Source organism: Ylistrum balloti, unplaced genomic scaffold, assembly GCF_031769215.1.
Source record: "Ylistrum balloti isolate Yb309-2 unplaced genomic scaffold, AGI_CSIRO_Ybal_v1 Utg370772, whole genome shotgun sequence".
In the NCBI taxonomy this organism is placed as follows: Eukaryota; Metazoa; Mollusca; class Bivalvia; order Pectinida; family Pectinidae; genus Ylistrum; species Ylistrum balloti.
In genome coordinates this window covers 529542-543088 of record NW_026782452.1, presented here as the reverse complement: position 1 = coordinate 543088, position 13547 = coordinate 529542, and the positions used below count along the sequence as shown (strand labels likewise).

At 34.2% G+C, this 13547-nt stretch overlaps 2 protein-coding genes across 2 annotated transcripts; one reads left to right on the top strand and one right to left on the bottom strand.

The window, feature by feature from the left end:
* Nucleotides 1-682: 682 nt before the first annotated feature.
* On the bottom strand, nt 683-9704 carry LOC132558222 (dynein regulatory complex protein 9-like). Its single transcript, XM_060222764.1, has 8 exons — nt 9648-9704; nt 5910-6037; nt 5255-5499; nt 4388-4516; nt 3446-3689; nt 3189-3263; nt 1688-1921; nt 683-1015 (listed from the first exon to the last, which is right to left on the bottom strand). Exons 2-8 carry the CDS (start codon nt 6030-6032, stop codon nt 905-907), a joined length of 1161 nt encoding a protein of 386 aa, XP_060078747.1. The 5' UTR covers nt 6033-6037; nt 9648-9704; the 3' UTR covers nt 683-904.
* A 546-nt stretch (nt 9705-10250) lies between these two features.
* Nucleotides 10251-13296, top strand: LOC132558219 (large ribosomal subunit protein eL33-like). The gene is given in 5 exon segments (XM_060222762.1): nt 10251-10304; nt 11226-11378; nt 12642-12766; nt 12769-12789; nt 13229-13296. Coding segments are annotated over 5 exon segments (378 nt in total). The 5' UTR covers nt 10251-10257; the 3' UTR covers nt 13261-13296.
* Nucleotides 13297-13547: the final 251 nt, after the last annotated feature.

Sequence of the window (13547 nt, the reverse complement as noted above, 5' to 3'; positions counted from 1 at the left end):
TAATTGAAAATGAAAAGTTTTTTTTTAATTTTTTTTTTTTTTTTTCTTAAATTTCTAATGTCAGAACTGTATTGTAATTAAATTTGATATGTCACCATGGGACATTTTTTGTGAAAGTTGTAGAAGAGGACATCAATTTTGTTGAAGTACTTTGACCTGTCTATGACCTTGCAAGAAATCCTGCTCCTGTCAGATTCCAATAAACCCTTTCACACCCATACATATTGCTGTTTGCCAAAATTGTAAACCAATGCCATTTCCTTGTCCTGTAATAAGCCCACTTTGAGTAATTGGAAGTTATGTGTTGGCTGCTGGTCTTATCAAAAGATCGATTTAAAAATTCTTAAATATTTGTTACTACACCGATATACATCTGCCTTCCAAAATATTTTGTATTCATTTTTTATATCTTTTTTTTTTATAAATTTAAAATCAAATTTCTGTATGCGACATTTAGTGTCTATACTGTTTTCATTCAGAACCTTTTCTATGTTAAAAGTGTACAACCAAAATTCAGTTTTGACAAAATTGGTAACAGAAATATTTTGCTTACTTCAGTAAACAAACAAACAATATGTAAATTGTAACAGAACATTTAATCAACAAAGACATCAAATACAAGGTTACTTTATAATTTGTGTTCTAGTGAGATATATTTACATAATAAATATATATTGGTACATATATATACTAACAAATTATCCACATAGAAATGTAGAAAAAATCCAAAGTTGTATTTTGAAAGCCAAAATGAATAAAAACTGTCATCACATGATTTTATTGTCCGAGTAATTTTTATTGAAGGTCAGATAAATATATTTTTCAGTCATTTCTAGATCACAGAGGTTTGTATTCACACTTAAAGAAGAATGCGACAGTCCAGCTGACAATGATAACGCACATTTTACTTCTTCTTTTTGCCTTTCTTTCCTTTTTTGCCTTTCTTTCCCTTCTTCTTCTTACTGTAAGGTCCGAACCCTTTGCGGACCATGACACCCCTCCACCAGGCTTGTACCTGTAACACAATCACAAGTTGTAAAACGGACCATCTGATGATCGCAGTCATTTAACAAGTAAATTAGAAGTCTATTTACATTTGTTGTTTTTTTTTGATAACATAAAATTATTATTGAAATCTTTTGTTTTTATGTACAGGATTAATGTAAAAATGTTCTGTTTAGTAGTAAAGATTCTTCCATCTCCTGTTACTAGCGGAGCTGGGTTTTCTGTAAAGCTACAGATTCATAAGCTTGTGGGCTTCACAAAAGGCAATAACTTTTTTTTTTTCTTTGTGTCTCTTCTAAGTTCTTTCTTTCAATTAAAAATAAAATTGATAAATAGTTCTCGCCTTATGAAATTTACTGCACTCTTAATTAAAGCAGACTTATGTTGCCAACAAATCTGCTAAGAACTAAGCACCACTACAATTTTCATTTTTCACATATTGTGTACAGTGTTAGTTATAGTCAAATGATAAGTATATATACTGGCGATATTTATCCATCAATACACCCATGCCTGGTAATAAGCCCACCCATATCTGTTACTGTTTTGTAGAATTCCCGACAGAATCTACCTCATTGGTTTGCAATAAGACCAGTCACCCCCATCCCCACCACCACCTGGTGTGATTTATTTGTTGGTCATTTGATGAGAGAGCTGTCAATAAGATTTGACTAAATCTTACCCTGATGGCAGCCTTAAGCTCAATGGCCTCCTGGTCTGCCTTTCGGCGTGCTTTCTCCTTCTCAATACGATCTTCAACTACTACTTGTTCATATTCCTTATACTGTTTGGTCAGTTCCTGGAGGCGGTCAAGATCCTTAGCCTTACTGGCCTTGAGGACATCCAGCTCATGTTGTTTGGCCTCTACATCTTTGTCATACTTGGTCAGCCAGTATTCAACCTTTTTCTCCAATTCCTACCACAAAGCAAGAAAAACATAAAGTATACAATTTTTGGAGATATCAAACATAGTATCAAAACCACAACAGCATCAGGAAAGATTTCTAAATCAATTCAGTTACTGTTGACTTCTTTTGCCTATCACCTGACTTCTTCAGTGCAACTAACTCAATTCTTCTACACCTAAAGTAAACAAAAAGCAGACACCCTATTCTATAAATAGATAGAAAATATAGTATTATGACGTAATTATTCCAAGCTCGATAAGTGCAATATATATACATGTTATAAAGTAACCTTTATATATTTACATGTATGTTATCAGTTCCATTGATCCAACTGTTGCTACTCACATACAATTTTTATACAATGTGAGATATAAGAAACAAACGGTATGTGTTACAATGCGAGAAATCTGTCAACAAACAATTTGTGTTACAATGTGAGAAATTTACATAAAATAAACCAAAATTGTTACAATTTTAAATTTGTGTGTGTGTAGGAAAGAGATATTATCATATTACCTCTAGGTGGGACTTAAAGTGGGGGGAGAGATATTACCTCTAGGTGGGACTTAAAGTGGGGGGAGAGATATTACCTCTAGGTGGGACTTAAAGTGGGGGGAGAGATATTACCTCTTGGTGGGTCTTTAGGTAGGAGGAGGGAGGGGAAGGGATATTACTTCTTGGTGGGTCTTTAGGTAGGAGGAGTGTGGGGGAGAGATATTACCTCTTGGTGGGTCTTTAGGTAGAAGGAGGGAGGGGAAGGGATATTACCTCTTGGTGGGTCTTTAGGTAGGAGGAGGGAGGGGAAGGGATATTACCTCTTGGTGGGTCTTTGGGTAGGAGGAGGGAGGGGAAGGGATATTACCTCTTGGTGGGTCTTTAGGTAGGAGGAGTGTGGGGGAGGGATATTACCTCTTGGTGGGTCTTAAAGTGGGGGGAGAGATATTACCTCTTGGTGGGTCTTTAGGTAGGAGGAGGGAGGGGAAGGGATATTACCTCTTGGTGGGTCTTTAGGTAGGAGGAGTGTGGGGGAGGGATATTACCTCTTTTAGGGTCTTTAGGTAGGAGGAGGGAGGGGAAGGGATATTACCTCTTGGTGGGTCTTTGGGTAGGAGGAGGGAGGGGAAGGGATATTACCTCTTGGTGGGTCTTTAGGTAGGAGGAGTGTGGGGGAGGGATATTACCTCTTGGTGGGTCTTAAGGTAGGAGGAGGGAGGGGAAGGGATATTACCTCTTGGTGGGTCTTAAGGTAGGAGGAGTGTGGGGGAGGGATATTACCTCTTGGTGGGTCTTAAGGTAGGACTCAATTTCAATGTTACATCGGTTCTCCTCATCAATCTTGTGTTTCAGTTGCTGAAAAATAATGTTAAATGCATAAAATAATGTACAAGCACTTACTATTCTTAATTTAACAGAAAACATCTTAAAAAGATTAGTTTCATCCGATGTACAATTACTACAATAATATTTTAGAAAAAAAAACATGGAAATGTTATTAATATTATGACAACAATAACAGTGAGTCAGCTCTTTACCTCTATCTCTGTCTGCAGCTCCCGCTCTGACAGCTGACATCGTTTCTGAGTCTGTGCAACAGCAACTTCGGCCGACTTTTTAGTGTATTTTCCCTCCATGTTTGTCTTGGCCTTCATTTCCTGCAGCTGATCTTTGTAGTGAGCGATCATGTTGTTCCTCTGTTGAAGTTCGACTTCCTTCTCCTTCTTAATGTCTTGTAGTTGTTTGTTGAGAAGCTTGACCCGTTTACGTCCATTTTCTTCTCTACAAATCAACAAAATAAAGTAAATAAATTTTGTTTGAATGTTCAGATTTAGACTAGTACGGATATCAACCCTATAAGATTTGTATATGTGAACACAAACATAATATTTGATCATAAACCTATATATATATATATATATATATTGCAGTTTCACCAACAAATGTTATAGTGTTGTCCTGCAATAAACCCAGCCCTTGACTTTGAGTTTATGTGCTAATTTTCTGAGCTTATTGCAGAAAATATACAATACCTTAATGAATATGTCCACCCTAAACTTGGTCACTCTCAATGAAACTAATTTTTACCAGTGAAATGTACAGATGTAGTTTTGCCAGTGAAATAATAGGAATTTATCAATTTCATTGTAAAAATTGTAACATTACTGCGAAAAATAATTTTACAATTAATTTTTCTGGGGGAGTTTTCTGAAAACAATTTGTAAATAATTATATTCATTAAATTCCTATATTATATTTTTCATATTTTTTAATCTTCCCAACCTGATTAATAAACGAAACTTTCAATTTTTATTTCTAACTTCAAAATCCAAACGAAAATTTTGGTGGAGCCTCTTTCCTACATTCTTTTTTCTTAACTGATTGAATTATCATTATAATTATATTTCATATCACCCAGCTTCTAAAAACCTGATAATATGTAGCGTGTACTTTAGGATTGTCTCTGTATGGCTACTAACTTGAGGATTGTATCCTGTAATCTAGCTTTTCTTTCCTTTTGTAGCCGGACTGCTTCCATGAGCGCCTGAAAGCTACAGTTCTGGATCAATTCTGACAGCGTATCACTCATCACTCCCTCCAAAAATCCTCTGAAAATAAAAGCTTTTTGATAAATACCGTAATATCACTGACATTTCTGACAAACAAAAGATTATAAAATACGTCATGATAGACAAGTATGGTTGTACAGGAAACAAGTACCAGTAATCAGGTCACTGGCCTTTAAAATGAATATATACATGTCTTATAATTAAATACAGCAGACGTCAAATAATGGCGGTTTTGCCCTTCAATGAGTTGTCAGTGATGCTATAAAGGCAGTTAGATAGAAGGACAGCAAGGGGTGATGACAGCTCTGCTGATAAGAACGTTGGCCAATGTTAAATCAATTGAAGGTACGAGATATCAGTTTTGACACTCTCTACCAGTGATGTTTTGTTTATCTCATGAAGCTGAGAAACAGATCAATCTGTGTTGATGTCGTTGTGTCCTTTGACAAGACATTTTACTCTTATTGCTCTAAATGTCATGTGATGGGCCTCCTGTATGTTGTTCAGTTAGGTAGCCACCAGGAACTACAATTAATGTGACCCTACCTCAAAATGACTTTGACTATTCACAAAGTGATAAACAATTTAGTGACATACAAACAATATACAAGACAAACCAAGCACTGACAACTGGGACACATAAAGATTTCTTAATTCCAACATAAAAAGCATGTATATCTAGCTTGATGCAGCTACACTATAGTTGTAGTTATTGAATTCAAATGTTCAGAATTGCAAAAATAAATCATGATAAAATATACCCGGTGTAGATCTTACCTATCAGCTTGGATTTTTGCTGTGTTATCACTAGTAAGCGGATTCTGACGTAAACTTCGCCCAAAAACATGTGTACTGTTTCTTAAGTCACGTCCAGCATCCATAACTTCTTGCTCCACTTCACTGAGTTTAGCAGCATTTTTAGTTGTGTTTCGGAGGTCCAGTTTTTTTGAGAGGATTGTCTGATATTTAAGTTCCAGTTCCTTCTGCCCCATCACTAGCTGGTTGAGTTCATTTTGAACAAGCTACAAAAACACAAATGACAAACAAAATAATTCAACTGTGTAATCACTTTGCACTTTAAACATAAAAATAACCACATATTTGTCATGGGTACAAACTAAAATTGCTTACATCAAATTTGCCCTCATAAGTGGTGGGCACTACTATCATCTACTGCATCAAATTTGCCCATGTAAGTGGTAGGCTTTACTATCATCTACTGTATCAAATTTGCCCTCAAAATTGGTGGGCATTACCTGGTACTTACATCTACTGAATAAAATCTGCCCTCATAAACAGTGGTCATTACTATTATCTACTGCATCAAACTTGCTTTGCAAATAATAGGCATTTTACTCTGACATGCATCCAACTTGCCCTCAAAAGTAGTGGGCTTGACCTAACTTTCTTAATTAATGTTGGCATAACTTACCTCTACAGCATCAAACTTGCCCTCATAAGCAGCGGGCATGATGCGTCCCAGGACAGAGAGCTGGTCCACACAATCCTCCAGGATGGTGGCCACATGGATGGCTGATGTGCCCTCCAACATCATGACACCTGGAACAAAGAACATCCAATACCTTGTATTGATTTTGGATCCATTGTTAAACCCATAAGTGTGGTATAGACTTTCAATCTTTTTTTTTTTCGTTTAACAATTAAATTATGAAACATTAAGTTTATCAACTTCCACTTGTCACTTCTGTCAGCTCACATAAAAGTGTATGAGGATTCTTATTGTGGGAGGAGACAGGAATTCCTCTGGGAAACTGACAAATTATCCTACCTGTACATCTTTCCCCAAATGATTGGGAAATCAAACTTTGGTCTCCAATGTGAAAGACCAGTGTGTTATCCAATGAATGCAATGGTGACACCAGATGCATCCCTGATGACTCATGAGGTTTGATTTGTTAAAGTTCAAACTACATAATATATATTACAATTATTATGAGAAAACATCACATCGTATCAAATTTCATAATAAAGAAAGGACCATCACTCTGGTATTTTATTTTTATCTGATACATATTGCTTTTTTAGAATTATGTGGCTATTTATTTTTCCTGATACAATATATCAAATTATTGTAATTCAAGTCATAATATGTTTCTTTATCACATAATCTGGGTGATGCCCAGTGAATTTACCCCAAGTATAATTTTTGCATACTATATATGTCACTAGCATGATATACCCTGGAGCATTTTTCATTGGCTGAGTCAGTCACAAATTAATTGTGATATCATAATATGAACAATGACACATCATGAATTGAAAATGTCGTAAAATGAGATTTGTTTCATAAAATTTCATATGAAATAAAAACTCATCTAACATTCTATATCTATAGTTTTTTAAAGACATTGGCAAGGAGTATGCAGTATCATTTCCTGGTAACACAATATTTTTCCCCAGTTTAACTCACTATACCAGTATCGTTATTGTTAAAACATGGAGACCTGATGCTAAATGTTGTCAATATCACATTAAGTTATTTTCTTTTTAATGTAATGACATCATACTTTGTATCTTTTAACATATTAAAATCGAATCTCGTTATTGTGAACTTGACGTGAATGTTTTGTGTGAAGTTTGACAGGGACCGACGAAATGCTTTGAAGTAAACGGGGTCTTCCAGTTATACAAGTTCGCGATAATGAGGTCTGATTGCATTTATTTCTACATCATCATTAGAACAGATAAATTAAAAGTTTATAATATCACACTACAGTTTAACAAAACTACAAACTGGAGGCTGAACACAGTGTCACCATAACCTTAATAATCTGTGAGATTTAGATTTAGTGAAAATAGAAAACCATGTCAGCAAAACAACGAAGTCTGCAAATCTGATAACTTTAGTGTTAATTATATTTTATGTTTCACACCTTCAAACAAATTCTTAGTTAATATACAGTAGTCGTTCGGGGACCACACCATTAATATTACCATGCACTGCTACAAACTTGTTTTTAGTATATACACATGTATAAATAAACACACACACACTAAATTAATGAAGACTGCACCTTGCATTGATTCAAAACTTCACCTGTTAAACTATTTCTGATATATGGTACTTAGCTTTAGCTGTTGATAACACATAACTATGTTGATGAGCCCTAAATTAAATTTCTTCTGTTTGCTTATGGACTTAAAATACCTATAAATCATATATTGGATTTTCTACATGGTATACATAATTTTCAAAATTGTGTGCAAAGCTATATCGCCTTGTAATGTCATTTTGTGTTCCTGAGACTTTTTCTTATTTTCAGTTGTCTAATTGTGAAATATCAGTAAGATTTGTGAGATAATGTCAACACCACTGTTCAGAGAAGTCCAAATAATGTTTAGCTCTAAGGTTTGAAATATATGTATTCTGCTTTTGAAAAATGAATGTATAATGTATTTGTGTATGTGTGACCGTCTGTGGTTTTGAAGTGAAATATTTTGACTCAAACCCAATTCATCTTCTATATTATTAAATCTAAATCACTTGTTTTTAGCTTACTTTTTGGTAACTTCATTGCACCAATATGAAATTTCCTCCATGGCTAACGAAAAAAAAAAAGAATCTCTGAAGCTTGATTTAAACATTAATTTTGATATTGATATTTTTTTCCAAAATGATACAGACTACCTTGGTGTAATTAACAGATTAATACACAGTGCGCTAAAGATTTAAAACGTTTTCTGGGTTAATGAGCAGACAAGGTATCAAAACACAATGTGCAGACCTTCCTCTCCTTTCCCCATCACTCTTCAAGTGTGCAAACCTGTAACACAAATACTTCAAAACTGTATAGGAATCTAAACTGTACATTCATTTATCAAGGATGTACTTCAGTTCAGAAAATATTTATCTATATCATCAATTCTTTGAGGCATTTTCTTTGGACTTTCTTGACCAATAAAAGGGTACATTCCATATTGATATTATTATGAATCATAAAATATGTTTGTACATGTGCATGTGATTTCCAAAATTTGCAGTTTACTTGAAACAAAATTCTTTTAAGACAGGACAAAAAGTCTCTATCCGAAATTAATGGGAAAACCACTCCCCTCCTCTAACCTGATTATTTATAAATACTGAAATCACAGAAGCTGCACATGGGTGCGTAAAAACCTGTAAAGCATGACTGGAGTGTTCTGCCATTATTGGAATACATATGCCCTATGTATTTTAGTTATTTACTTGTAATTGTAACCATGATAAAATGCTAGCCTCAAAATACTGCTTGGTTCGAGGACAATTTGCTTAACAGTCGAGTGTCAGACTAGTAAGCCAGGGGACCAGGTTTCGAATCCTAATGGAGGTATTGAAATAAATAATGACCTCTGATACTTAATTATTATGGAACTGAGGTCACTATTTATACCAATGTCTCTACCAGAATTGAATAGCTATATCAAGACTAGAGCAAAGCTCTTCAGGCACCAAAGGTGCTGAGTTCTAAACTAGTAACATATACAAGACCACATTTTTTCACATCCAGGACAAGATCCATCTGAAATTCTTCCGTAAGTGGAAGGCATGGAACATCCAGAAGTGAAAGGCATGTAACATAGGTGCTTTTTACTTAACCTGAAGATAATGTTGATCAAAAATACTACGGCAGCATTTTTGCTGAATTTAAAATTTCTTTATACCTCATACTGAAAGTATGCTGACCAATATCATGACTTCATAACATATATTAACATATACACAAGCAAACAAAACACCAATGTCACAATAATTACAAGATTAAATCACCCGCTGTAGCATCTCATTTTTTCATCATTTCTTAAAGCACTACACAATTAACCAATATTTATTGGTATTTTATTGTCTTGACACTCTCAACAGTAAATGTCATTGTGGCGTGTAAGCTCTTTCCTGACTGATATTATGCGTTTTTGTCAGGAACTACGTTACCATACGGAGCATTTTTTTTATATGTGCGTCATCTAGCATAATTAAGAATAATGTAAATATCACATAAACAAAGAATGAATTTTGGCTCAGGACAGAAAAACAAAACTGGTTTGATAGAACATATTCTCTTTGAACTGAAGTCATTTCTTTTCTGTGGTGCCCTTTTACGGAAAAAAAATTGAATCTGATATGGAAGTAATACGATAGAAGAACGTATTGTGTCTCAATAATCTGACTTACTTGTTTATAAATCAATATTCACAGTGTTTCTCGATTTACTGCCTGGCCTCCATATTGTTTATTGTTGCCATGACACATGCGCATGTGAAACGGAAGTTCCGGGCAGAGCACATTTCCGCTTCCTTTTTTCGGCCATCACGATTACAAGGTGCTGATACCATTATACGAACCTAAATAAATTTTTGTTTACAACGTCATGCGAAAGTACCTGTATACTAGTTCCAGTTTTTAGCCATCTATGATATCAGAAGTATACACAACACACATTTGTCATCATTGATGAACTTTATTAGTAACGATATTGGATGGATTGGAGTGCAAACCCGTCTCATGTTGACATTCGTGTCTTCTTTTTGTAGACGTTGTTTTCATAGATAAAACACAAACACTCTATACCACTTTGAAAATAATTTGCTACTAACGATGGTGCCAACTAGATCAAATTCAATTGTATTAAAATTGTGTCATGAATGCTCTTCATAATAACATAAGTTGCAATTTCGTACACCAAGAACGAGACACTTTTAAAATCTTGACATCACTTTTCTTCGTAATTTTACTAGAAGTTAAAGATTTAACTGATAATCCTTTTTTTGCAGATCTGCTCATAATGGCAGAGGCCAACCAAACGGCAAACCCACAGAAGAAGTCTGGAAGGTTGGTATTTCCATCACTTGCTGCTAGGGTGTTGACAGGTCTCTCAAAGGAGATGATCAATTTATCTACTGTGATGTAGGAATTTAAATGTCATTACCAGGTTATGACAGTGGATGACACGTTTATCAAGTTCCTGCTGAGATGTGGCATAACGTAATAAGACCAAAACAAATGTTTGGCGTATGGACTTGTCTAATTAGTTACCTATTGCTAATGAAAGTTACTCTTTTCATTAATTCATAAGTCACTCTAATGCATAATCATTTGGAATAGAAAAGAAACAAGTGAATTTCTATCAAATGTTTGTAGCATAAAAGGGTGTCATATTTTTATAATTAGGTTGTCCAGCTTATTGAAAATGATTCATTGGCTATCAATAAAGGTCATGTTAAAAAATGCCCTTTTCTGTTGCAAATGTTTAAACAACCCTATTTCTTTCTGTTTCTAAATAACCCTACATTTTAGTAACTAATTGATTGAGCAGTGACTGTCCCTCAAATGTTGTGCCCAACCTTCTGAACTATGAAAAGGAAGATTTAAATTCATATCTTTGTTGTGTTTTTCTTCATGTTCACAAGAAATTTTTAAGTGAATCATTTTGATTTTGGTCCAACATCAAGATTTCTTTTGTCTTCAGCAAAATAAAGAAAGGTTTCCTGTTGTTCCCTAGATCACCTAATTTTTATTTAAGGCTGGATGCTTTAAAAAAGGCAAATTCATTTGGAATAAACCTATATAAGGTCAAATATCTGTTAGATTTAATATTTTCCAGGGCATGTTGGACAATTTTGGATAAAGCATAAAAAATAGAAGTCCTACCAAAATGCACCCCACTCTGTGCTTAACAGTGGTTATGTTAATTTCTGTTCTTAAATTATGCAATACAGATGATATCAGTTGAATTTTGTCGTTTTATTTTAGACTGTACTGTAAAGCTGTGTTCACTGGCTTCAAGCGTGGTTTGAGAAACCAGCATGAAAACACTGCATTATTGAAGATAGAAGGTGTAACCAAGCTCGCAGAAACCCATTTTTATCTCGGAAAGCGATGTGCATATGTATACAAGGCAAAGAGGTTGGTTGCATATATATGCATGACTTTTTCTTAAATCAGATCAACAAAAAGTATCTGCTTGTAAACTTGGTCTGATATTAGTGATAAAACTATTCAAACAGATCACAATGACTTCAACATGGAGTTTTACAGAGTATCGTGCTAGGTATAAGTTAAATGTCAAATTTTCATTGTTTACTAGGCTATAGTTGGTAACGTATAATTGATATCGCAGGCACTCACTGCTGGTAATGCTTTTTAAGATACATTGGTTACTTTTATTTGATCAGATTGATCATACTTTTCTGCAAAATAATAGAATTATGAGTGTTCGTTTTATATGCTTTTGTTAAAACAGCATGTGATAAATGCTCGTTAACAATGTTTGATAATTTTTGAAGTGGTGATCCAGAAATATTATACACATAGGGTAGGCAACTTAAACTTGGAAATTTATACTACAAATGGAGAAGCAACTTTATAGATGATGTACACTCATTGTGGTAATCATGTTGAGCCCTGAAGTTTAGAAATGAAAAATATATACGAGTAAGTTGGAATTAAAATGAGAGAAAAAATATGACAATGTCACTGACATACTTCAAATGAAGAAAAATATTTTGACTTGGGAATAAACTGGTAAAACTCAAACTTATTATATTAGCATAGTTGTTGGAGAGATAGGGCAACACTAAGATTTCAGAGTTGAGCTAAGTAGCCTACATTATTGAGATTTTTTTTTGAAATTTGAAATTAGATGGAAGACAACACAATATTTAAAAGTATGGAAGATGATGTGTCTAAAAAATAGCAAGAGGAAAATTGATCCTTTACTAATTGCTTGTAAGATGAATAGATATTCCCAGATTTTATCTTGTAATCTGAAGTCAAAAGTAAAAAAATACCATGATGCAGTTGAGAATTCTGCATTTATCAGCTACCATATTATTTGATCACTTGATTCTTATTTTTTTTTTTTTTTTTACAAAATTTTCAGTCACACTCCTTGATTCTGTGACTAAGACGAGAAACCAGATAACATATTCTGCAAATTATGCAAGCAAGTTAATTCACATTTAGTGACAGTTAAATGAAATTTATAAAGGTAAACCTGTTTACAACCTGGACACATTCATAAAGAGAGTCCTATATTCAAAGATATGTTTTGATACTTTAATTTGTGAGGGGAGATGTTATTGATTTAAAGAAAAGAAATCAAATAAATGTAAATAAAATTCACTTGTTATTTTCCAGACTTAATGTACCATAATAATTTCTTTACAGGAAGACTGCTTGTCCTGGCCACGAAAATGCTAGTCGTATCCGTGTAGTGTGGGGAAAGATCACACGCCCACATGGTAACAGCGGATCTGTGAGAGCAAAGTTCAGGAAGAACCTACCTGCCACCGCCATGGGACGCAGGATCAGAGTGGTGAGTTCAATGAAACCTACTGGATGGATATGATATGATATTCATATGATAAGTCTGTTGTTTAAAGATATATTTAGTTAAGGTTTGTGCGGTTTCATTCTCCAATGTATGGAAAGCATACTTTCCTGTGTGGAGGATGATTAAGGAATAAGATTAAGAAAGATTTTAATCACTACTTGCCTTCCGGAACATGTTGGTTGATTTTAAATCTTTTTCGAGATTTATGCAAACAGTTTTTTCAAGGGTAATTATGTTTCTTATCAGATATTTGCATTTTCAATGTTAATAGAAAGAAGCGATACTTAAATTTTTTGCATAAGAACTGTTCATGAAAATGTATTGAAAAAACTTTGGTCCCAGAAATAATTGTTAGTATTGTTGATTGAATATTGAAATGAGTGAAAACATTTTCTATAATTACATTTTACTCTCTTTTCAGATGCTGTATCCATCCAGTGTTTAAATCTCTGAAATGTACAGTAAAAAAAAAAGAGAAAACCCCAAAAATGCCTTTTTTGTTTTTGTTTTTAGAAACAATTACCAGAAGAGCTTATGTCTTGGTGTATTGTCCGTCATCTGTTTATAGTCTCTGCACCAGAATAATGGATCATTTCTCCTCCTGGAGAAATTACATGGGAACTGCTGTAGCTGGAAAGACTAAATAAAAAAGTGGAAATTCAGATCCATGACAGAAATATTCTTCTAAACTTCTCTTTAGCTCAATTGGTTGAGCGTCGGACTAGTAAGCCAGTGTTTCC

What these genes read in the sequence shown, in the direction of transcription:
- LOC132558222 (XM_060222764.1), bottom strand. Translation starts at nt 6,032, where the DNA reads ATGATGTTGGAGGGCACATCAGCCATCCATGTGGCCACCATCCTGGAG. An exon ending in GCAAGTTTGATGCTGTAGAG is followed by an intron (nt 5,500 to 5,909) that starts GTAAGTTATGCC and finishes GTGTTTTTGTAG; the next exon opens with CTTGTTCAAAATGAACTCAA. An exon ending in TTACAGGATACAATCCTCAA is followed by an intron (nt 3,690 to 4,387) that starts GTTAGTAGCCAT and finishes GTTGATTTGTAG; the next exon opens with AGAAGAAAATGGACGTAAAC.